Source organism: Embiotoca jacksoni, unplaced genomic scaffold (assembly GCF_022577435.1).
Source record: "Embiotoca jacksoni isolate LCO1_2020_lvr unplaced genomic scaffold, fEmbJac1.0.p SCAF_12, whole genome shotgun sequence".
Taxonomy (NCBI): domain Eukaryota; kingdom Metazoa; phylum Chordata; class Actinopteri; family Embiotocidae; genus Embiotoca; species Embiotoca jacksoni.
The window spans coordinates 17,255,627-17,278,807 of record NW_027185252.1 but is presented as its reverse complement, the minus strand read 5'-3'; the positions used below and the strand labels follow the sequence as shown (position 1 = coordinate 17,278,807).

The 23,181-nt window shown below is 43.2% G+C and overlaps 3 protein-coding genes across 3 annotated transcripts; 1 reads left to right on the top strand and 2 right to left on the bottom strand.

The window, feature by feature from the left end:
* The first annotated feature begins 1,017 nt into the window (after positions 1–1,017).
* Positions 1,018–4,036, top strand: nanp (N-acetylneuraminic acid phosphatase). The gene is made up of 2 exons (XM_069145211.1): positions 1,018–1,122; positions 2,581–4,036. The coding sequence occupies exons 1-2, from the start codon at positions 1,033–1,035 to the stop codon at positions 3,220–3,222; spliced, it is 732 nt and encodes a 243-aa protein (XP_069001312.1). The 5' UTR covers positions 1,018–1,032; the 3' UTR covers positions 3,223–4,036.
* Positions 4,036–12,093, bottom strand: polr1b (RNA polymerase I subunit B). Its single transcript, XM_069145210.1, has 15 exons — positions 11,552–12,093; positions 10,125–10,292; positions 9,877–10,023; positions 9,651–9,783; positions 9,403–9,539; positions 8,907–9,130; positions 8,641–8,812; positions 7,776–7,947; positions 7,404–7,685; positions 7,163–7,296; positions 6,175–6,345; positions 5,930–6,086; positions 5,654–5,850; positions 5,317–5,567; positions 4,036–5,176 (listed from the first exon to the last, which is right to left on the bottom strand). The coding sequence occupies exons 1-15, from the start codon at positions 11,726–11,728 to the stop codon at positions 4,294–4,296; spliced, it is 3,405 nt and encodes a 1,134-aa protein (XP_069001311.1). The 5' UTR covers positions 11,729–12,093; the 3' UTR covers positions 4,036–4,293.
* A 2,858-nt stretch (positions 12,094–14,951) lies between these two features.
* ttl (tubulin tyrosine ligase) lies at positions 14,952–22,014 on the bottom strand. Its single transcript, XM_069145209.1, has 7 exons — positions 21,180–22,014; positions 20,863–20,941; positions 20,493–20,725; positions 20,002–20,137; positions 19,631–19,900; positions 18,385–18,528; positions 14,952–18,023 (listed from the first exon to the last, which is right to left on the bottom strand). The coding sequence occupies exons 1-7, from the start codon at positions 21,346–21,348 to the stop codon at positions 17,825–17,827; spliced, it is 1,230 nt and encodes a 409-aa protein (XP_069001310.1). The 5' UTR covers positions 21,349–22,014; the 3' UTR covers positions 14,952–17,824.
* Between the last annotated feature and the right edge of the window lie 1,167 nt (positions 22,015–23,181).

Here is a 23,181-nt window from a genome sequence, read left to right as displayed (position 1 = left end):
TCTGATAGATAATAGCAGGTTAGGCCTCTTACGCCATTTCTTGATTCATAATTTATCTCTGGCATTTTTGTAATTTAGTGATTGAAATAATGAGGCCAAGTTTCTTTTAAAGACACAAACACCTGAGCTGAAATCAGAATGCTCTCAGGTAATGAGGGAAAGTATTGTTGTGATTTCTGATTATTAGGTTTGGTACAGTATCGTGCAACAGGCCTGCACACTGTTGCGTGTGAACCTCTGGCTCACTGCCAGATGACAGACAGAGTTAAAGGACAGGTTGCATGAGAATTGGTTTTATTTTGAAAGAGTTTATGTCACGGAATATGTGTTTCGAATTGGCAATATGCACAGTCCACTGTCACGCAAGGCATTTATTTTTGGTCAAGGTTGACACTAATGGTTTCCCGTTCATTTTGATTATCATCACCTTTCTAAAAAAAAAATCCCTTAGTTTCTGTCGAGAAATTAGCAGGAAACAGACAAAGTGTAGTAATCAGAGAAAACGTTTCAATGGAAAATGATGCATGAAGCCCAGTGCAATAAGGCAAACAACTCCATTTTGGAGCCAATAATGACTTTAATATTCCCGTGATGATTTTTATTGTTTCAGTGTTTATGATTAATACTAGGCTATTTATTATTATTATTTTAGACAATTTTATTGCGATTTTTCATTTGTTTAAATTAACGTTAAGGTTAAATATTTGAAAAAGTAACATTTGTACATTTGTAGTTTTGTTTACAAATGTAGGCCTATTTATTAGACTACATTTCCTTTAAGTGACGCAGTAAAGGTTTGCGCCAAATTTAAGGTATTAATTCCTTACTGGGTCGGTTGAAATAGTGTACAGAGCTGAATTTACTGCTGGCAGGAATTGTTTGTATCTTGATCTAATAGCGCCACCGCGAGGATGAAAGTCACACGTGTTAAATATCTACTGGAACTACAACTCCCGTCGGCCCCCTGTGCAGCCGGCAGTACTTCCGCAAACGACCAGCGTTGTTTTGGCGTGAACGCGGAGTGACAGCGTAATGGACGGCCCAGCTGTGAAGGCGATCCTGTTTGACTTGGACAACACGCTCATTGAAACGAGTCGCGCCGGTGCGGTGGCGATACACCAGGTGATGTCGAGTCTGCACGTGTTTCGTGTGGCATTTGAAGTCCACTCCCGCAGGCAGTTTGTAACGCCAGCCAAAAAAAAAACAACAAAAAAAAACGTCGACTTGTTGGTAACTTTCTCTAAAAACATGAAGAAACATGTCATTGAATGTGGTCGATTCGGGCTGCTTTAATGACTCGGTTAAGCGACAGTTCAAATAAAAACTGGGCATATGCTGTGTGTTCAGTACTTCCTGGTCGATTGAATAGCATTTTGTACGGTGGCCGTGAGGGGCGTTTTCCATTGTTGTATTGTAAATGTGGGACTGAGATACGACTGCAACCATGACGGTGTCACAGTGAACCAGCTTTGCTCCACAGACAAATTGCAACATTAAAATGCTGCTTACCTATTAATGCATTAACAATAAGCATGCAAATCAATAATATACCACTGTATTATAATTAGGATATTTACACTTTTGATCTTTGAAATGTATTTTATTGCTACTAAAATGCACTTTTACTGAAGTAGCAGGATTTGTATTTGTAATGGAGTTTTTACATTGTAAAGTTATTACTTTACTTCACGATATGAATACTTGTCTCCAGGGCAGAATGGGGTTTTAGAGGAAGTCACGAATCCAGAAAAAGTTTATGATCTCTATATTAAGTAACCAGCAACCCTGTGCACATATTTGATCATTTCAACGCATAATGCCTAAAAGTGCTCATCTTTTTTCTTTCTTTTTTACTGCAAAACAATCAGGCGTTGATAGTCATAGAAAATAGGCATATAGGCTTGAAGTACAGTCCACAACAGACCTACTCAAACTCACATGGATCAATGGATAAAGCCCATTTGATATAATCCATGGCCCGCATTAAGATGCCTGTCTGGATACTGTTTCACAGTTTTCGACTTTAACAATTATGGATGTAAACCAGCTATAAGCCCTTCATGTCAGCTTGGAATAGTTTTCATACTATCATAACCAGACTTGTACTGTTTTACTGTTTTCATCTTGTATTTTGCTGTCGGAAATTGATAACATAAAAGAAAAGTACATGGTTAGTTTATCCAATGTATTAATATGTATATATATTAACATTAAGAGTTATTTGTAGCCATTAATTGAGAAGATATTCTGTGCGGACCCCAGTGAACTTCATATCCGGCCCGTTTGTGATTGAGTTTGAGTAGCTTGGTTGACAGAAATAAAATTTAAAAAAAAAAATCAAATATGTGAATTTTTTTTTTTTTTTTTTAATGATCTGACTGCTATTAACACTTGTACCTACTTTTATTTTATTTTTATTTATTTTTTTATCAGAAATGTATGTTTACACATAGTAGCGGGTTGCTATAACCCAGACTCACTTAAAGAGTCCTCAGTCCCCGGGCTTCTCCCACTATTGACTGTTTGCACTGTTTCAGAAAACCACTAAATTCAATTTTCTGTTTTGTGTGAACCTTCCAGACCAGCGAGCTTTTGAAGACAACGCTGGGCCTCGATGATGAAACCGTCCGCAGCATCTGTGACAAGTTCAAGCAGAAGCTTTTCCATGAGAGCTTTGACCCCTCAGCTGGCAGATCCATAGATGATGTCCGTGTGCATCACTGGGAGGAAAGCCTCGAGGAGACTGTAGGCAGTCGCTCCACGCCCTCTCTGGCAGCTCAGTGCTACTACCTGTGGAAAAACAGTCGCCTGCAGCATCTCTGTCTGTCCCTTGAAGTGTGCAACCTTCTGAAACAGCTGCGCAGCAAATACCAGCTGCTGCTGGTGACCAACGGGGAGACCCAGACCCAGAGAGAGAAAGTGGAGGCCGTCAGATGTGAGGAGTTCTTCGACGCCATCGTGGTCGGGGGAGAACATGCAGAACAGAAACCGTTCGTCTCCATCTTCACGTTATGTTTCAACATGCTGCAGGTGGAGGCCCGGGACTGTGTTATGGTGGGAGACTCTCTGGACACAGATATTCAGGGGGGCTTTAACGCCGGAGTACGAGCCACGGTTTGGATTAGCAGTGCAGAGGGTGTTGTGTCAGATGGTTCAGTGAAACCAGACTACACCATCCCCACTGTGCTGGACCTGCCGCGTATTCTGGCACAACTGCAGTGAGGACAACTGGTGACGACTGAATGATGAGGACTTTCGTTTCATGTGGGATGTTGTGGATATTTTTTAATTTAAAGATGGCTGTCATGATAATTTTTCAGCTTTCAACAGGGGTACTTTTTATTTTAAAATGATTTTAAACACTAGCCTGGTGCCAGGACACTCGGGTATTGACTATTATACAAAGTGGTGGAAGATCCTCAACTTAAGTGCAATTCTTTTTTTTAAAACATGTACTTTGAGTATTTCTATTTTCAGCTTGTTAAATACTCCACTACATTTCAAAAGGAAATATTTTTTTACTCTGAATGAAAACTACAGTTGCTCTTCACATTATTATTTTCCATAAACTGTTTGTAAAACACAGCAGGTTGTTAAATATTCAAATAAATGATATACTGATGGTAAAGTTAGTTCCACCTCAGTAAAAAGCGACTTGTATTGATTCAAAAGCTCCATCGGTGTCTGAACTCCTTAAGGGAATGTGGCAGAGTGAAGGATCCTCATGATGGGAAGCAGAAGGAGGAGGAGGAAGAGGAGGAAGGCAGCTAGAGCAGAGTCTGCTAAGTTCATGAAACTTTACTGTAATGTAGCTGTTGGAACCCAGAAAAGACTGTAAATGAAATCTACTCTATCATATGATAAAATATCTATGAGCCAGCCTTAACTTGTGCCACCAGTCTTGTAATATATCAGTCACACTTTCTTTTGATATTTTAGGAAATGTTTCCAATACTATTTGAGGACTTTATCTTTTAATTAGTTATAGTCATACTTTTTCTTAATGGATCGGAATCCACTTAAAGAAGAGAGCAGTGGTAGCACACCAGTTTTATTCAACACTCGGAGTGACTGTACATTAAAAGATTCAACATCATCATACTCACATAGTTGATCTTTTTTGCAAAATCTTGATGAATAAAAAAAAACCTCAACAGGGAAAACATCTCAGCTGGCGGTTCTTACATCGTGGCTTAAACAAAACAAAACCCACAAAGAGAAGTTTGACAGTTTTCTCTGGATTGTGCCCGGTTAATATTAAGCTACGCATCTGTACTTTTCTTCTTGTAAAATTCACTTCACATCTAATTTGACTTTGATGTTCATTGCAGCGAGTTCAGCTACAAAGTAGCGGAAGACATAAGGAACGGACACCGTGTCAATGGAGTCACTTTTCCCACACAGGGTGCAGACAGTCTGGCGGTGGCGCATGGCCGACCAGTAGGGCGGCGGTTTCTCTAACAGAGGCGAGAGGAGGCTGCCACAGTCAACGCACACCTGAGCCACGGAGCGGTCCGAGCAGTTGAAGAGCCGGTCGTGGAGCAAGAACGAAGAGCCGTGAGCCAGCAGGGCGTCTCGCTCCATCTCCCCAAACCGGATGCCTCCCTGGATGTTCCTCCCTCCCACCGGCTGATTGGTCACTTTGTCTCGTGCTCCCGTGGTCCTCACCTGAAATTTGTCAGAGACCATGTGACGGAGCCGCTGGTAGTAGACGACGCCGATGAAGATGTCGGCCTCCAGCTCCTGACCGCTGAGTCCGCTGTAGAGCCGCTCCGTGCCGTAGTAGTTGTAGCCTCCCGCCCGGAGCATTTCACCGAAGTACTCGAGCGCCGAGTTCTCATCGGAGAAGGTGAAGGGCGTGGCGTCGTGGCTCAGGCCGTGCAGGGCGCCCGACTTGCCGGCCATGCTCTCGATGAGCATCCCGATGGTCATGCGAGAGGGGAAGCCGTGCGGGTTGAACAGGATGTCCGGGGACATGCCGGTCTCGGTGAAGGGCATGTCCTCTGTGGGCCACAGGCGGCTCAGGATGCCCTTCTGACCGTGGCGGCTGGCGAACTTGTCTCCGATGGTGGGGTTTCGTGGCACTCGCATGGTGATGCAGACCCGTTTAAAATGGCCTGATCCAGTGTCGTTGCTGCAGATCTTTATATTGTCGACAACACAGGGCTCCTGGCTCCTACAAACAGAAGAGGAAAAAGTTCAGAATTAAATCGACAATGTTACTGAATTTGGTTTTTTAGACCTATAGATGAAAATAAAATCTTAATTTCAGATTGAAAGTGTGGAGCTGATGATGAACATTATTCTGACTCTTACTTGTAGAAGGTGACGGAGGCCTGGCCTGTGTTGAGGTTGATGTGGCTGTAGTACGGGTCTCCGTACTGAAGTGTCGACCCAATGTGAGGAAGTCCATCCGCGTCCAGCTTGTCACTGACTTTGGGGTCACCTGGCTTGGTCCCAAACACCACGCTGTCTTCTCCCCTCACCTTGTCTGCCAGGTCCACCAGCTCCGTCTTGTAGATGCTTCCGTGGGCAAAGCCTCTCTCCCACGATGACTTGTTCACAATCTAAAACAATCACAGTGGGTCAGGACTCGTATCGTATATTCATTCATGTCAGGAGAGTGGAACTAGGACCATTGTGTTTTACTCACCATCGCGTCCTCCATGTCGTAGCCTGTGTAGGATATGACGGCCACGATGGCGTTGGTGCCGCTGGGGTAGTTGTCCAGGTTGTAGTGGTCGTACATGTGGGGCCGGACCAGCGGGCTCTGAGGGGTCTGCAGCCGGTACAGCTTGTTGTCGGAGCGATCCATGAACGAGTGCAGGGGGAAGCCCATAGTCTGCTTACCTGAACAGAGAACGAGGTTACTGAAATATTTCAATCTCCACCGTGTGTATGTGAGTGTTAACGGTGGCCTGCGACGTACTCATCTGACACTGGTACATGTTCCTGGGACTCTGGTTGTGGTCTGAGTAGGGGATGAAGCTTGCCACCACACTGAGCATGCTGTGAGGGAAGAGCTCCTGGTGTGTGGTTACTCCTGCTTCAATCTCCTCTTCCAAGATTCCCACATTGATGTAAAGCTGAAAAAAGACAGAAAAAATGTCAGGTGTATACTGTAAATCTCATAACCACCATATCATCTTTTTAAAATTACAATTCAACACGTACCTGTTCAAAGGTGCCGATCAACTCTTGCTTGCCCAGAGCCAAATTTTGTACGGGGCGCACCATGCGGCACGATGTTGTGAAGAGGAACAGGCCGGGATATAAACTGGCCTTTCCTGTTTTAGGAACCAGAACAATCTCTGTCCAGGAAGGCACCTTCTTCTCTCTTAGCACCTGGAAATATTTGTTGTAAACATCAGCTTTTCGCACAAATAATATGGCTGGGTGACACTTTACAAGGGGCGATTGAAGAGCTCACAGCACCGTGACATGCACAGAGTAGGAGAAGCTACAACCTTCCCGACTAAGTAATCCAAGTTACGTCGCTGGAGCAACATCAGCACCTGGGTTACGCAGGTTTTTGTGACTGCTGGTACGTGAACATTCGCTATTTCACATAGATTTTGTGCCCCACTCTGTAAATCGGCAACGGAGGCCGGAACAGAACGGAATGATTCGGAACGTCTACAGCAATGAAGGAAACAGCTGGGCGAGGTATTGTGACTCCTGTTCCCCTTTCAAGAGGGGCAGGACGTCCAAGACCAAAAAAGGCGCGTCACGTCCGGAGCAACCAGGTGGGTTTTTATTCATTCACAGGGTTGTACTCTGTGAATTCATCCCTCAGGGTCAAACTGTCCACACGGAGCCCTCTGGTTCTCCAGCATGACAACATGTCTGCTCCCAGTGGGTTCAAAACACACAAGGTTCTCACCAGATTTGATTCCCTGTGACGTCTTTCTGTTCCCCAAAAGTTTTAACACAAATTCTGATGGTCGTTCTCTTCTCAAGTTTCAGATCCATTGTGAAATTGCACATGCACACAATGTGCGTAACTCAGGAGCTGATGTTTATCAAGCAATGTAACTAGAAATCCTTCCTCATGAGGATTATATCTTCTCCCTACGTCACTCTGGTGCACCGCATTCACACGCAACACCAAGTCTCTCAACTGTTTTTATTGCACCTTGTACGTCTTCTATAGTAAACGTACCTTGAACCTGCGCAGTGAGTCGACCAAAGCTGAAGCTAAATCGGCCTCCACCCAGCCTACAACAGCCCCATCCAGGATCACAGGGTAGCAGTCTGTAAAGGCGAGGCCAGGAGATCCATCCACTGGAGTAACACCTGAGGCAGCAGAGACAGGGAAGATGTTAAACAACACATTTCAACTTACAGACTCCCATTCGGTCCATTGTGTGTTTGTAGAATTGTTGCCTGAAGTTAGTGCTCACCGAGTGAACAGAGCAGAGCGGGCAGCGACATGGTGGCCAGCGTGGGTGCCACTATTTCACAGCTGGCTGTCATGTGGTTCATGAGTCCACACGGCTCTCCGTCCGGAGTGTGGACCGGACACAGGAAGCCCCAGGACTCGGGCAGCAGCTTACGGACAGACGTGGTCCTCATCTTGGCGAACGCCGCTCCTCTGTGCACGCAGCGGAAGTGCGACAGGTAGCGGATGAAGTTGAGCTTGTCGGCCACGACACACAGGCCCGTGTCCTGCAGCATGCCGAGACCTGTGGAAGGACGGAGGACATTTGTTTTAAACGGATGAACTGAACTTTTGAACCGTAACATGGAGTCACACTCAGCTCAGGTGGCCGCACCTGTCTTGGAGTGGAGGTTCCCAGTGGCCAGCAGATACTCAAAAGGTTTGGTCAAATCGGTGCCCATGTTGAACATCTTCATCACATTTTCATTGAGCAATCTTCCGGTCAGATTGCAGGCTCTTTTGTCAAAGGCCAGCTTCACGGACACCAACCATGCAGTCAATCGCTCCTGTGAAAACAAATCACTTATGACTTCAGATTTAAATGGAAAATTAAACTTGATGTTGCCATTTCAAATGTGTGAACAGAAATGTGCTGCTTTAGTTCAATATACACAGTTTTCCACAGAGTGAAAAGTTTGTTGTAAAAAATAGATGATTTCTTCAATAAAAGGGAAAAAACATGACTATAATATTTCTGTAAGGGTTTGATAAAACTGATCAATGACAATACGAATTTAATGTTTGCTTTACCAAGTACTAATAATTCCATCTTTACAAGCTCATGAGAAAGAGAAAGTACAAGCAGTGGTGAGGACTGTTTGAGGGCTCGGACACGCTGCGTACACGATGGATCATGTTTGTTGTTAACAGTTTAGAGCAGCAACACGCCACCTGTGAGAGAAAAGCGTTGCGTCACGCTGCTGTAGCGCTTCATCTGGAATTTCATTGTCTCACCTCTTTTACATGTGATGCGCTTCGCTTCCAGTAAGAATAGACATGAAAAAGATCTGCTGATAGTGAGACTGACATCATACCAGCAATATTACTTAAAACGGACAACTTTTACTGTATTGTCAACGTCTAGGCTCCATCTGAATGTCTAATACATTCTTTCGTGAGTGAGCCGCAGCCAAACAGTGAGGAAGCAGCCAACCACACAGGCAGGCGGTGTGTCCCGGGCCCAACTTCAGAAGACTTGCCTTGAGGAACATGAGGTAGAGCTGACCAGGAGTGAGCACCTCCTGACACATGATGCTGTCGGGGTTTTCCTCCATGCACTCATGCTTGGCAAATGCGAAAAGCTTGCGGGTCATGAGACACAGCAGGTAGAACTTCCCGGCGTCGGACTTCAGGTGGATGCAGACACACTCACTGATTTGAACAGAACACAAACAAACAAGTCCTTTTACTAAACGGACCAGAAAACATATTACAGTGTGTTGCTGCGTGTGTCCTGAGAGCTCACTTCAGCAGGAAGTTGGCACACTGCTCGTTAGTGTACCACTCAGGAAGGTTCATCTTCACTCTGAAGCGCTCTCCCAGGTAGTTGAGCACCTTGCGGTGGGTGGTGCAGCCCTCCTCCGAGACTATGCGCAGCATCTCCGATGCACAGGTCTTGTAGAAGGAATTGTCCTCGAGGCCTTTGATCAGCTCCTGGTAGATCTGGAAGTCTGTGAAGTCCACCAGGGCCTGAAGACCACAGGAGAAAATAAGCAGTTATTATTACGGCACCACAAGAGTTATACTTACTATTGCTGATTATTAGATGTTCTATAATAAATAATGAAAATTGAAATATCACTATTTCAAGTTTCAGCCTGAAGTGCACATGATTACTTCATGGATTGTTGGAAATTTGAAACCCTGACATTAGTTTCTATTTTTACAGTTTCTGGCAGTAATAACTGGTGTCATTGTGATGATTTGAAAATAAAGAAAACAGGGTTAACCCTGATTAATACCTTCAGTGCAAAGCCTAGTGGGAGGAAGAAGAGCTCCTTCTGGTAGATGAAGTTCAGCATCACAGTCCCGTTTTCCAGATAATGTAGGTTCATGTTGATTGCTGTGTGCTCTTCTCTCACACAGCGCATAGAAATACCTGTGAGAAGAAAAATATGATGACGTCCATCTTAATAGACATGCAGCTCTAATTGTTTAAGTGAGAGTCGTTTACACCGTGACTGTACATTATCTTTAAGGTTGTATTTACCATACTGAGTGTACCCCTGACCCCTGCTCTTCCACTTGGGTCGTGACATGACGATCGGATAGTTCCTTCTTGGCATTATCAGCATACGGATAACCTTCTCAATTCCATTCACGATGAAATAACCTCCCATTTCCTGTGTAGTTAAATGGAGTTTGAACAATAATCAGTAACCGGGTTGCGATTAATTAATACCTGCTCAGTTTACCAGAGGAACTACCAAACCCACCTCTGCCTCCTCACGGTGCTCTACGAGCTGCTTCGGAGACATGCCGTGCAGGTTACACAGCTTGGACCTCACCATGATTGGCAAGTGACCCAGGGACTGCTTGATGACGCCTTTGGGAATTCCGTTGACCGCCCAGTTGACGTCTGCCTGAGAGGACACGCATCCAATCAAAGCTCTGACACGTGTGTCATCATGTCAGGAGGTCAGCAGTGAATTGGAAGAATAAAGCAGGTTTATTCTTGTCTTACCACGAGCTTTCCTCTGTAAGAACATCGTCGCCCCCTGCACTCGGCCGGGAACACCTTCATCTCCCTGCAGATGGACCCTTTGGCCACCACCGGGTTGAAGATGGCGGCTTCAACAAACGTGAGGCTGATCCTGTCATTTTTGAACGTGAACTCCAGCGGCGGGATGGCCTGAGGAACACGTCACGTTACAGGAAACTTTACCAAAGAGAAGCCACAGGCCGAGCATGACTGCAACTAAACCGAGTTGTCAGAGCAGGAACAGTGAAGGTGGAATTGATAACAGTAATAAGACGTTCATCTGGTTCCCCTGTCTGTTTGCTGTGCTTTCTGGGTCACTTTGAGCCATTCTTCATTCACCCTGCTTCCCCTGTGGTTCTGGATTTTAGGTGAAAATGGCTGCTGTGAAAAAAAGCTGTTCACATAATGACCAAAGAAAAGGCAGCAGCAGGGACTCCTTTATTTGCTTTCACTGAATGTCTTAGATGGTCGACAAGCAATTTATATTAAATATAAAACTATATTTAATATAAAAAGTTTTGCGCTTTTAACATTAAAGATATAAGTACAATGTATGCTACCTGTTAATTTTCAAACTGCAGTCCACTTTAAAAAGTTAACATGACTTACATGAGTCTCAACTGACATTAACTTTAAGAAAAGTCACTGTACTTGGAGGTTAGTAATGACCTTATTATATTAGTGTTATAATCTACTTAAGTACAAGTTGATGTACTTGTACTTTACTTGAGTATTTCCATTTAATACAAATGTATACTTCCACCCCATTAAATCTCAGAGGCAAATATTGGACAAGTTCCTCCACTACATTTGTTTGACAGCTTTAGTTACTTTTAAAATGACAGGTGTTATACTGTTCCTGCTAGTATCAACTATGAATATCTAAATTTAGTGATTTTGAATTTGAATGTTTCTGATAAACTGAAGGATTAGATGTTCTTTTGTGGGCTGAGAAAAATCCTCTACTTTTTAAGGTCAATTAACTATTTCAAAACCCACTTGGATTTTCTGGAAGATGCTCTGTTTTTCTGAGGTTTTCAGAGATACATGGTTCTTACAAAACAGAAACACAGAACCTTATGAAATATGATGCATCACTGTAGATACAACTGAACAGCAGTGCATAAAGTAGTTCAAATAAGCACAAGACAACAGCATTAAAACGCACATAAATTCAATAGTAATATTAATTAAAAAATAAAACATCACATATGGTATAAAACACTGACAAGGAGCATTTACTGCAGAGTGTGCACTTTTGCTTACTTTAAACTTTTTACTTTGTTGACAATATGTACATGTTTTGCTTAAGTTTAAAAAGCAGGACTTTAACTTAACATTGGAGTATTATCATTACTTGAATACTTCTTATATTGTTGACAACTTCGTGAAGAGAGAGTTTGACTGACCTGCACGAGGCGGGTCAGCCCGTCAGTCATCGCCTGGTCAAAGGACTCGATGTGAGCTTTGGTCAGGTCCTGGACAGCAGCGTGCTGCGTGTCCTTCAGCTCGCCAAACCTTCCCTCCGTCAGGTTCTTCAGACTCGGAGCTTTGGGCATTTTACTCCACTTCATTGAAAAGTCCATGGTGCTTGTTTACCACATGGGCACACTGACACGGGAAGTACATATCACTTACACCGGAAAGGAAGTCTTCTTCTGCTGCTTTAATGCTGGTTTAACTGCAGGATGCATCTCTTTTGATGCTGTCAGCGCCATCTGGTGGTGTCCGTTAACATTTCTGTTGTGTATTTCTTACGTCATAATAGCCGCTGTATATTCTGCATATTGAGAAATTTAGAATTCTTCATTTTAATCGACGCGTGCTCTGATTAGTTTCAAAGTAAAACTGCTAAAGGTGATTATGCAACTACTGTGATGGATTTAAACTTATTAGAAATATAAAACACAAAAAAAGACAACCAAATTATTTAACATAAAGTTTTTACGAGTTGTTTAAACCTATCAAAAAATAAGTTATTCCATAGAATTAATTAAATAATAAGTACCATTGCTCCTGTCCTCCAGGTGGAGGCGCTGTTGGACCAACATACAGCAGCGGTTTTAATGGAAAAGAGAAGCTCGATAATGAGTGTTGAAGGTGCTGGAAGATGTAAAGTGTTGGTGTTTGATGGTGTGTGTTGTCCCAGTAGTTTGTAGAAGAGTATAAAAGACTGGGTCCCGCTGTATTCCTCAGGCTGCACTGCGGCGTCTATTCACAGGCGCGATCCCACTACTGAGCGGCACGGGGGCTTTGACCTGCTCCGTTTCCGACCTGGACCGGTGCACCCCTCCTTAGACGACCTGGTGGTCCCGGGCTCCCCCAGGAGAACCATATCGATACCGAGCTTAGCGCGGACACCCGATCGGCATAGTCCGCTGCAGCTCAGAGCTCCTGAGCTCCACCGATCCTCCAGCCTCAGCCTCCCGGGGACTTGGATTACAGGCGCGCGCCACCGCACCCGGCGAAGGAGCTCTTCATTCATACCGAGTTTGTGCTTTTATTAATGTGACGTCATGACGGAGCACGCGCCAGCGGCATCTGGCGACGTAAAGAAATCCTGCAGGTGAAGTGTTGAAGGCTGATCATTGACTGAACAACTTTACAGATTGTTCACAAATAACGTTGAAACTTTATAACGTTGAATCCTGCAGACATCAGTCAGTAACAAGATTGTAAGATGGAACATATTCCAATGTTTTAGGTCCTCAATGAGGCTGTGACACTTACAGTAGGCTATATCACACACATATACTGTTTTAATGCCAGATAGGAGATTTCAATACTTTAACAACATGTAGTATTGCAGTATATGTGTGTATATATGTATAAAATATATCTGCCCCAGAGTCGTCCTTGTGTCTGTCTTCTTGTCTTCTAACTTAAAACCAAACATTTTAAATTGGCAGGTTGTTGATAAAAATACTATTATATTGGAAACAAGTCAAAATCTTCCAACGAGGTGTATCAGAGGAGAATCAGGTCTCACCTGCTTTTATTAGAAGATAAAGAATCTCATCAAAAGCAACTCAAGTAACCAAACAATCCTCATACAAGGCCCTCATTAACCGAAACAAGTCCCTCATACAAGATGTTATACAAGGTGGTTTGAAAGCCATTAAAACATCGGACTTTATAGAAGCACAGAAATGCTAAAGCATAAATGAATATACAGTCAAATAATCATGAATATAATCAACTGATTAAATGATAAACTTTCAGACTCAAATATCTGCTTGAGATCTAGACTGTAAAGGCCAAAGCACGTGATTCCATCTTTGGTTTTTTTTTTACCTGATAATGAGATAATGAAGCTGATTACACAAACTGTCTGATATGTAACTATAGCAACCAAATTAAATGGCCTGACATAATATTTGGGCTGAATGAGTCTTTAAAACTTCACAAACTTCTTCAGGAAAAACCTTCACACACATCCTGAGGAATAAACAATCACAGTGCTGTCTTAGTTTTAAAGTGTTGACTAATGGCTTCATTACAGATCAGTGATAATGTGTAATACAGGCCGACATGAGTGAAGCAGCAGCAGTGATGGTGTGACTGGTGTCGTTGCTCCTGTCCTCCAGGTGGAGGCGCTGTTGGACCAACATACAGCAGCGGTTTTAATGGAAAAGAGAAGCTCGATAATGAGTGTTGAAGGTGCTGGAAGATGTAAAGTGTTGGTGTTTGATGGTGTGTGTTGTCCCAGTAGTTTGTAGAAGAGTATAAAAGACTGGGTCCCGCTGTATTCCTCAGGCTGCACTGCGGCGTCTATTCACAGGCGCGATCCCACTACTGAGCGGCACGGGGGCTTTGACCTGCTCCGTTTCCGACCTGGACCGGTGCACCCCTCCTTAGACGACCTGGTGGTCCCGGGCTCCCCCAGGAGAACCATATCGATACCGAGCTTAGCGCGGACACCCGATCGGCATAGTCCGCTGCAGCTCAGAGCTCCTGAGCTCCACCGATCCTCCAGCCTCAGCCTCCCGGGGAATTATTATTCACAAATAACGTTGAAACTTTAAGCACCAATTTATAATGGAACATATTTTACATCTTCACTGAGGACGTAACACACAGACATGCACATTGTTTGAATTCTTTGGAATTGCGGGACAAAAAGTAGTATTTGGGTGGAATAAGCCTTTAAAAAGTGTAACCTATGGTATAAATATTTTTTAAAAACAAGAACAGTATAGCAATGAAACAGCTGACAACAATTAAACAATTAGCATAAGTAATCATTTATGGTTGTTGTTTTTTTCAGGAAAAAATATTAAATTCCTTTATCAATGATGTCAATTATTCAATTACGGAGACCATATGATTACCCGAAAAGTTAATAAGTAGTAAATTCAATCATTGAAATAATGGTGACTTGTAAACAAAAATGAAAAATACATTAATCCCAAAACAAATGTATTTTTTTACAAGAACCAAAAGCTTCTTCCTCTCTTCTTTCTCTTCAACTGATTTGAGTTGTTCAACTAATTATTTTTTGAAATTTCAATAAAAAATGGTTTAAATACAGTAACTGACCTATCAAAGTCCAGCCTCAGACCACCACAGAATTAAACCAGTTCAGAAATAAAAAGTCCACTTTTATTCCAGGGTTTTTGTATCATTAGATCAAAGTCTACATGTTTCAGTGACCCTGCATATTCTGAATGTCACCCACAGTCACAAAAGTGAGCTGCATTTACAGTCCAGGAAAAACAGGTGTCCCTCAGCTTGTGCAGTGTTGCTTCAAAGCCAGAAATATGTATTAGAGATACACCCCAACATTCTGGATGAAGGACAGAGGCTTGATGATAGTAATATGTTTTTATTCTACTAATATTGTTTCTGATAAGACAAATGTTCATGCAAGAGTTCGGATAAAACATCACCTAACAAAAACACAGCACACATCCCTCCGAGTTTGTAGTGTTTGCCAATCGATCGACCAGATTCCAGCAACTACAAAACATTAGTGACACAGAAAATACATCAGAAATTTTATCTTTGGTAAAGATGAGGACGTAGAAATATAAAATACATGAGAAAAACATGATCTGATGTGCAAAGAAACTCTGGATAAGAGAGCATGACATCATTGAATTGAACAGAGGTCTTGTAATGAATGAGGCCTGTTCACCACAGTACAAAGAAATGAAGGTGCTTTTAAATACTGGAGGTCCATTGCTTCTTTTTTTTTTTTTTTTTTTTTAAATCAATATGCAATTCCCTCTAAGGCACCCTTCCCTTTGATGGACGTTTCCCTACAAATTGAATTCGAAAACAATACCGATAGTTTGTTTTTAAGACAAACCCATTTACTACTTTCATTAACTTCCTCTCAAACGTTCAAACATGAATCAACCTGCACGGCTCTTTCATCTCGTGTCCTCAGAGACTGGGATTAGGACATCCCGGGAATTAGTCCATCTCTGACATTCAGCCACTTACACCCCCTTCATTCTTCAGAGTCTTCTTGTAAACAGTGATAAAAACAAAACAAATAAATGCTGACGGTTTCCCTTAACTTATGTTACACGCAACATGGCAAGCGAAGTCTCACATGTCTGAACGGAGGTTAAAAGAACACAAAATTATGACATGATGACACACATCCTCCAAAACTGAAGCCCGAACGATATATATTGACCTCGATACATGTGCACAAGTATCAGCACACATGTTGGCTGATATGAAAACTCTTTTTACAGAACATAATGAAGAGAACGATGATTGGGGTGAATTAGAAATTGCCCTATTAGTGTTTTTCTTTATATAGTTATTTATAATAATTAAATTCCCAGTGTAGTTTACTGCTTCAGTGCCCTGATGCAAACTGTTTCAAAGCCTGTCCCAATTACACGATTTTGACACAAGTGTCAAAATGTTTTACAACATCATTTGATGAGTCATTGCAAAACACGAGTTAATTTATACTGTACCTACAGAATATATTTAAAGAATATCGGCCAATATCAGAATTTTCTTGAGTCTCTAATCTCGGTATCAGCCCCAAAACTCCAGTATCGGTCGGGCTCCAACTAAAACCACATACAGTGACATAATTTGAAGTGCAGATGAAACGCGGCATTTGTCTCCTCGATGTGCAGCCGTCAGACATTTCAAGCTATCCGAGGAGGAAAAACTAGACCTAACAAACATTTCTAACAAACATAAAATAGCGCTGACGCGAGTCATGTTGGATAGATACACCTCTAAAGGTGTCGTCTACTAAAGAGATTTAGTTACAAAGAAACGGCAAATATTTAAGGACCCTGTGAAACAAGACAAAAAAAAAAAAAAGATAAAACGCAACGCTGCTAAATGTGAAACGAAGAGTGTAGAAAGCACCGTGTGCTCGGACGCACTCGGCGCTACTGACTTTTCTTTGGTAATGACGGCATGTTTTACAGACCAGTGTGTGAAGCGTGAAGTTGGATATTTTAGCCTTCCTCTGCTTTGTTATGCTTTATAGTGGCGAGTCAGTTTCATTTCAAGGGGTCTTTAAACGCTTTGAACAACCAAAAAGACACTCTGTACAGTCTACTCTACTTTCATATCAACAGTTCAGGAACAAAACCCACACAACACTTCACAATGACAGTCGGGTTTTTCATACATCAGAAACAAAACACAGACTTCACGGCAGTTCTTCTCAGCAGACGGTGCTGTTGGGGGGGCTTGTATGCTACATGCTGTCACACAAACATGCTCTTTTCTGAAGTAATTCACTAAAAATTTGCTCGTAGCAGAAGAACTTTTGGGAGCTCTCGTTTCCCTCTTTCCTCTCTGCTACCGTGAGGTGAGCGGAGTTTGTAGGGACGGACTTAAACCTGGCTTTTCTTGGGAGACGGTCTCCCTGCTCACTTGTGGCACCCAGCTGCCTTGAATGTAAATAATATGTCGCGTCCACATGGTCAAGTGAGGAGGAATGTTATCGTTCAAGGCAAACCTTGACATCTTGAATGTTTGGCTCATCAGACACATAAGGTTAGTATATTAGTCATGATAATGTTTAAACAGCTTCTTGATCACTGTTAGCCCTCCTCATTCAAACTAATTGGTCATGGTGAAGCAATAAAAAAAAAAAAAAAAAAAAAAAAAAAAAAGTGGTTGAATAAACAAGAACCGTGTCTGATGAGAAAACAGCACTCAAAACTCCTCACGTTCCCTAAGATCTCACATGTCAAGTTTAATATTGTTTTTTGTGGACTGATTTCGACCGCGCTGATTTTTTTTATTTTTTTTTTATGAGCAACAGTGCAAAGGCTTATAGAACAAGTACGAGTCACTATAACAGAGCAAGCTAACTGGCAGTCTTTTTAAGGGAGCGTGGTTGGAAATGTAAGGCACTACAGTCTCGGGTGGAGCGTCTCTGCATCCTTCCCACCTCCGTTCAGCTGCTCGGGGAGACACTGGAGGTGGAGCTGAGGGAGGATGGAAGGAGGTCTGTCCTCACTCAGAAACTCACAGGACGTTTACAGGAACACTTCATCGCCATCCTCACATTCGTAATATGCATAATCAAGCAGAGCAGAGATCACTTCTGCACTTCAGTGAATTCCCTCGTGAATTATGGGGAATTCCACGTGTGCTACTTCTCGGTTGCGGTTCGGGAGTGAGGACAGAGCGTGGAAGAAGCTTATAGCGCACAAAGAGACGAGGGGGGGCGTTTGTGCGTGTGCTCACAGTCGGGTGAAAGGGCCCACGTGAAGAGGCCCTCTCAGTTTGGGGGAGGAGCAGGAGTTGGTGGTGAACATGGAGGAGGGGGAGGAGGAGTAGGGTGAAGAGGAGGCAGATGAGGAGTCGCTGCCGCTGCTCAGGGTGAAGACGCTGGAAATGGCCACATCCACAATACCTTGACAAAGTTCTGGATATAGTTTCCTGGAGGAGGAAAAGGACAGTAGAGGTGTTCATGTATGTGAATCTGATTTTTTTACATTTCAGAATCTGATCTTCTTGATAGACTGTCCACATTATATTTTACAAATGTTCAGATCAGATCTGATCACCCGGGTGGCAATCCTCTTTTTTTTTTTTTTTTTTTTATCTTATCCAAATTGGTTGCCATAGTTATGATACTGCACCCGGAAGTAGAATGACTTGAAATAAACAGTCTGTTCTGCAGCTGTTATCATCAGTTTGATGTGAAATCTTTACATATTTCTAAATGGAAAAATAACTGTGGTAAAGACAGACACAACTGATGCTGAGAAAGGAACATTTTATCATAAGTGGTACTGACTGTGCGCAGGCTGGAGCGCCATTGATCTCAATGAGCCAAACTTTGAAGCTCTCGTCCACCATGAAGTCGAACCCAAAGAGCTGGAAGCTCTGGTAGGACAGGTGCTTGGTGCTGATTGCAGGCTCAATACACGTCAGACAGCTCCTGTGAAACCAGACACAAAAATCGTCTCAGATCACCTGGCTGTTAAAACCAAAACAGGGACAACTTCATATCACATCCGACACGACGCACTTAACGAGGAACACATTTCAGGGGTGAGTTCATTGTTATAATGAGCAGACTTCTACTGTCCTCTAGAAAGGATAATGAAAAGTAAAAATGCTTCCTGCTCAGGTCTTCTCCCTGTAAATGATGATAGGAGGTACCTAATAAACATCAGTAGCAACTCAGCGACTTACACTAAGATATGAGACAACATCTGCTAATTAGTATCAAACACCAAATGCAGCTGAGCTTACAGGGATTCTCATGAGCTTTTCAGGTATTTGACAATAAACCAAAGTAACAGAGAAAATGATGCTAAATTAGTTAAGAGAGCTGTAACAACTTTCATCTCAGGGTCTAATCTAAAGATATTTCACCATCACCCATCAATATTAACCTCATCGCGGCACTAAAGGAAAACTCAGGGGATTCCCAAAGATAGCAGGATTCAAACGTCTGTCCAACATCTCACAGCAATTCATCAAAGCTGTTGAGACATTTCAGTCTGGACCGAAGGCGTAAAATTACCTGTGTGGTCCTAAACGTAAACCGAAAGCGAACAAACTAGTAATTACTGCTGAAACTGGGTTATGTTTGGTTTTGTTTTATTTTATTTTTCCTCAAGAGTCCCATAAAAGTCCCACAATTATCAGGATGTTCTTTTTGGCGTGCAGCAGAAAACTTCTCATGTATTTACAAACTGAAATCAGCAGTTTTCATATTCACCAAAAGTCCTCAAACTACAACACAGTTTGTTTGTATCCAGCTATCTAGAGGAGTGAAATGTACTGCCCAACTAATTTAAAGTAAAGAAGAATATGTTGTTTATTCAAAATGTCTACAGGGACTAATCTTACAGTTTTTTTCTGTAAAATAAATATGCTCCTTTTTCTATTTGCGGTGGAACACAGACTGATCTTTCAATCTGAAAAGCACGATGCCTTTCAGTGCGTTCAGTTTGATATTAGAAAGCAACGCTCTCCTTTTTCTTTGGTGAGATCTAAAAATAAAATCAGCAACACAACCGATGAAGACCTACTTTATGATCTGCTTGATCTGAGGTAATATGGAGGCCTCCAGGGTGACGTTGTGAGTGTTCAGCAGGTACAGTCTGAACTCATCGAAGAACATCTCGTTCCCCTCCTCGTACCGGCCGTAGTTCTGCGACTGCTCCTTCTGGATGCAGTGGTTGGTCAGGTGGCTGGTCGTGTCCTGGAGGTCCGAGCTGTTGTAGGGCTCCGAGGAGGTCCGCAGCACGCCCTCCCGGTATAAATAGATGTTATACTGATGGTCCACCACCACCCAGCTCCTAGCAGCAGCAGCACAACAGAAAGAGCTAAGTTACAAAGTCCAGATGCACCAGCAGCTTCTCTGTAGGGTTTGCTTCTGCATTAAAAAAAAAACACCTGCCTGATGTCAAACTTCCGATGTCCCGGCTCCAGCAGCAGCGGCTTCTCCAGGTACTTCTGAATAACATGAACCTGTCCCTGATTGTCAATGTACTCCAGCAGCTGATTAGCATCGTGGGATATCAAAATACCAGCACCTGTTGCAACAAAAACATACATGTGTTGAGCTGCCACTGAGGCCACATCCTCAGTTTAGGACACAACACTGAAGTCAGCTTCCAGTTCGATTCTTCAGGAGAAAGTTAAAGGCAACCTGACATGCGGCTCTGAGCAACTGTCTGTCTGTCCTAGTCCTGGTAAATAATACAAGCAGTAGGTGGCATTAAACAGTATTAAACAAGGGAAACTATTGCATTTTACAAAGCTTGACTTTTCACAACCAGAAAACATGTCATGTTTTATGATAATGATCTAAGCAGAAATGAAAAGGAAAATGACCGGCTGAGGCCGACAAGTATTTAAACGGTCGAAAAAATGGATACAAGATTTTACCTTTAGCTCCAGCGGAGGACTTGGCTATCCACACCGTACCCTCCCCACTTTCCTTTTTAGCATGATAGGAGGCCAAGAAAACTTCCCGCTCATCTGTCTTAGGGTTGCTCTTCAGATGGCTGATGCCGTTGGTAGCTGGAGCCACAGGCGTTTTGAAGTTAGTGGGATAGATGATGTAGGACTCTGGAAACCAGTTACTGGAGTCGGACAGCTCTGGGCTGGTCTTTATTAACCTAATGGAAAAGAAGGAAATGATCAGCTAATGCAATCCCCACCTGAATAATTTACTCACAGACGAGTGAATTAGTGACATGAAATGAAGGCATCACGAGACATTTATAGATTTTCCATTGAAGAAACAGATACACACTTGACCAAGGAGGCCTTTCTGCACAGCTTGTCTGCCCCTCTGTAGTAATTCACCAGCTGCACCAGTCCTGGTTCATGTCCTGGAAAGTCAGAGTGAGGAAATGATCAAATCAAACATCCACATGTGCGCACACACACACACACACACACACACACACACACACACACACACACACACACACAGGCCAGACTGCACATCTTAAATGAGAGAGTCAGTGTTTCCACAGGATGCAGCCCTGCAGCGCTGCAGTCTCATCCCGAGTGGGTGGACACCAAACACAGCACACACACACAAACAAACAAACAAACATCATTTACCCAGACGTCCAAAGGGCAATCTGTTCCGTTCCCCGAGCATCAGGTTGAATCTGGGGTTGTCTCTCTTCAGCCTCTTCCATTGTCCAGTTGAGAGAAGGATTTTGGAAACTTCCGCATAAACAGTGCTGTTGTCGTCCCGGGTAACAAAAGTGTACATCGGGGTATTCATCGCGCCACATAGACTACAAAGGGAAGTGTATCATATAAAAAAAAAAATAATAATAATAATAATAATAATAAAAAATTATATATATAACGATTCAGCGGCTAAATAAGTGTAAATAACTATTTGTGCGGCTGTCTGGTTGTCACTGCAGCAGACAGACTGATCAGGGTTATCTCCTCCGTCCGTGCCATGATGATGATGAAGATGATGATGATGAGGAGTCAGTCATATCCACTCAAACTGCTGCTCCGAGGCTCCGATTCAGCAGTCTGGGGTTAACACGTATTTACAGAAAACACCATTACATGTGAATAACTGCAGCATCATAGACCTCGGCGCTCAGGGTTCCTCCAGCGTCCCCAGACCAGGGTGTGACCGACCGACCGACCGACCGACCGCTCCTACCGGCTCCCGGTCCCGTCTGGGTTCACGAACATCGCGTCTCCGGTTGAGCTAACGCTTCAGCTAACGGTCTGCGACCCCTGCGAGCTGTTGTCCACGGGAAGTCTTCCGGTCCCCGTCCTCAGAGACAGCGACAGTAGTAGTAAACAGTGGGCTGCGTGAAACAATTGAATTGTTAGCTGCACAGCATCACAAACACAGTCTATTCTCCCACCGGCGGCGGCGGCGTGTGCTTTATTCTCGGGAGCTGAGCAGCAGCCGCTGTCATCCACTGTCGACGGCACGAACACGAAGCTCCCCGGTTGTGGTTAATGTAGTTTACGTCTTCTCTGATATCACGGATAGTTGACGTTGAATCGTTTCTTATACACCATAACTCCAAACACACACACCTTTAAATACAATGTACATGTGAGTTTACTTTCTTCAAATTATTTCTCTCGAATTCAGTGTTTGATTGGATTTTTTTTAATATTGTGAGAACTACATTTCCCAGAATACAGCGCGGGACAGTGACCATTTCGTACCTGCAATTGTTTCGCGTGTTTTGACCACAAGAGGGCGGTGTCGACCTCAGTGTCAGCAAGCACAACCTGAGTCCCGTTGCAACCTCCGTCCGGAGAAATGAAACGTTTAAACCTACAGTCTGCGGTCTAAACTCAAGAAAAAGGTCCCCACTGTGTATGAAAGTCCAGTTCTTTATAATTCACTCATATTTATCAAGACGTTTTTTTTAATGAAGTGTTATAATACCACACTAATAGACGTTGACCGGTTACTGGGCGGAGCCGGAGAATAAATGGAGCACTCCCTTCTTGTGCCCCGTCCCAATATGTTCAAAACGGTTTTTTGCTTCGGTTTTTCTTCCTCATTGTTACGATGCTTTTATCTTACGTCAACGAGCTTAATTTAAAAGAGATAATTATGAGTTGTTTGCGCCGGTTTTCCTGTATTTTATAAACGCCCTGCTGAAAAGGCACTAATGTAGGTTTTCTGATACCGAATCGGAACGAGACAGGAAGTCGGCAGGAAGAAGAAACCGGTGGCGGGAAAAGGCGCTGATCTGCACGGCGAGTTAAACTTCCAACAAGTAAACATTGAGTCTGCTGAAGTTGTTAGCGGTGGGGCACCTTTTTATTTTGTCATAATATAATAAGAAGATACCACTGATAGTAAGTGACGTCCCTCACACTCAGTGCCGTGGCTCGTTGTGGGCTGCCGGGTGTTGTTAGTAAGCAAATTAAGCAGGTCCGGTCCATAGAGGACGTGATGGAGGCAGTCAGCTGGAGGAGAACCTGAAGTTAAAGGAACAGTGCAGCAGCTTTTGTGGTGAAAGTCTCTGTAGTAAAGCCACATATCCATTAAACTTGATAATTAACTTTTACGAGTAAACGTAGTAATTAGTAACTACTCGTAACTTGGAGGCAGTTGTTT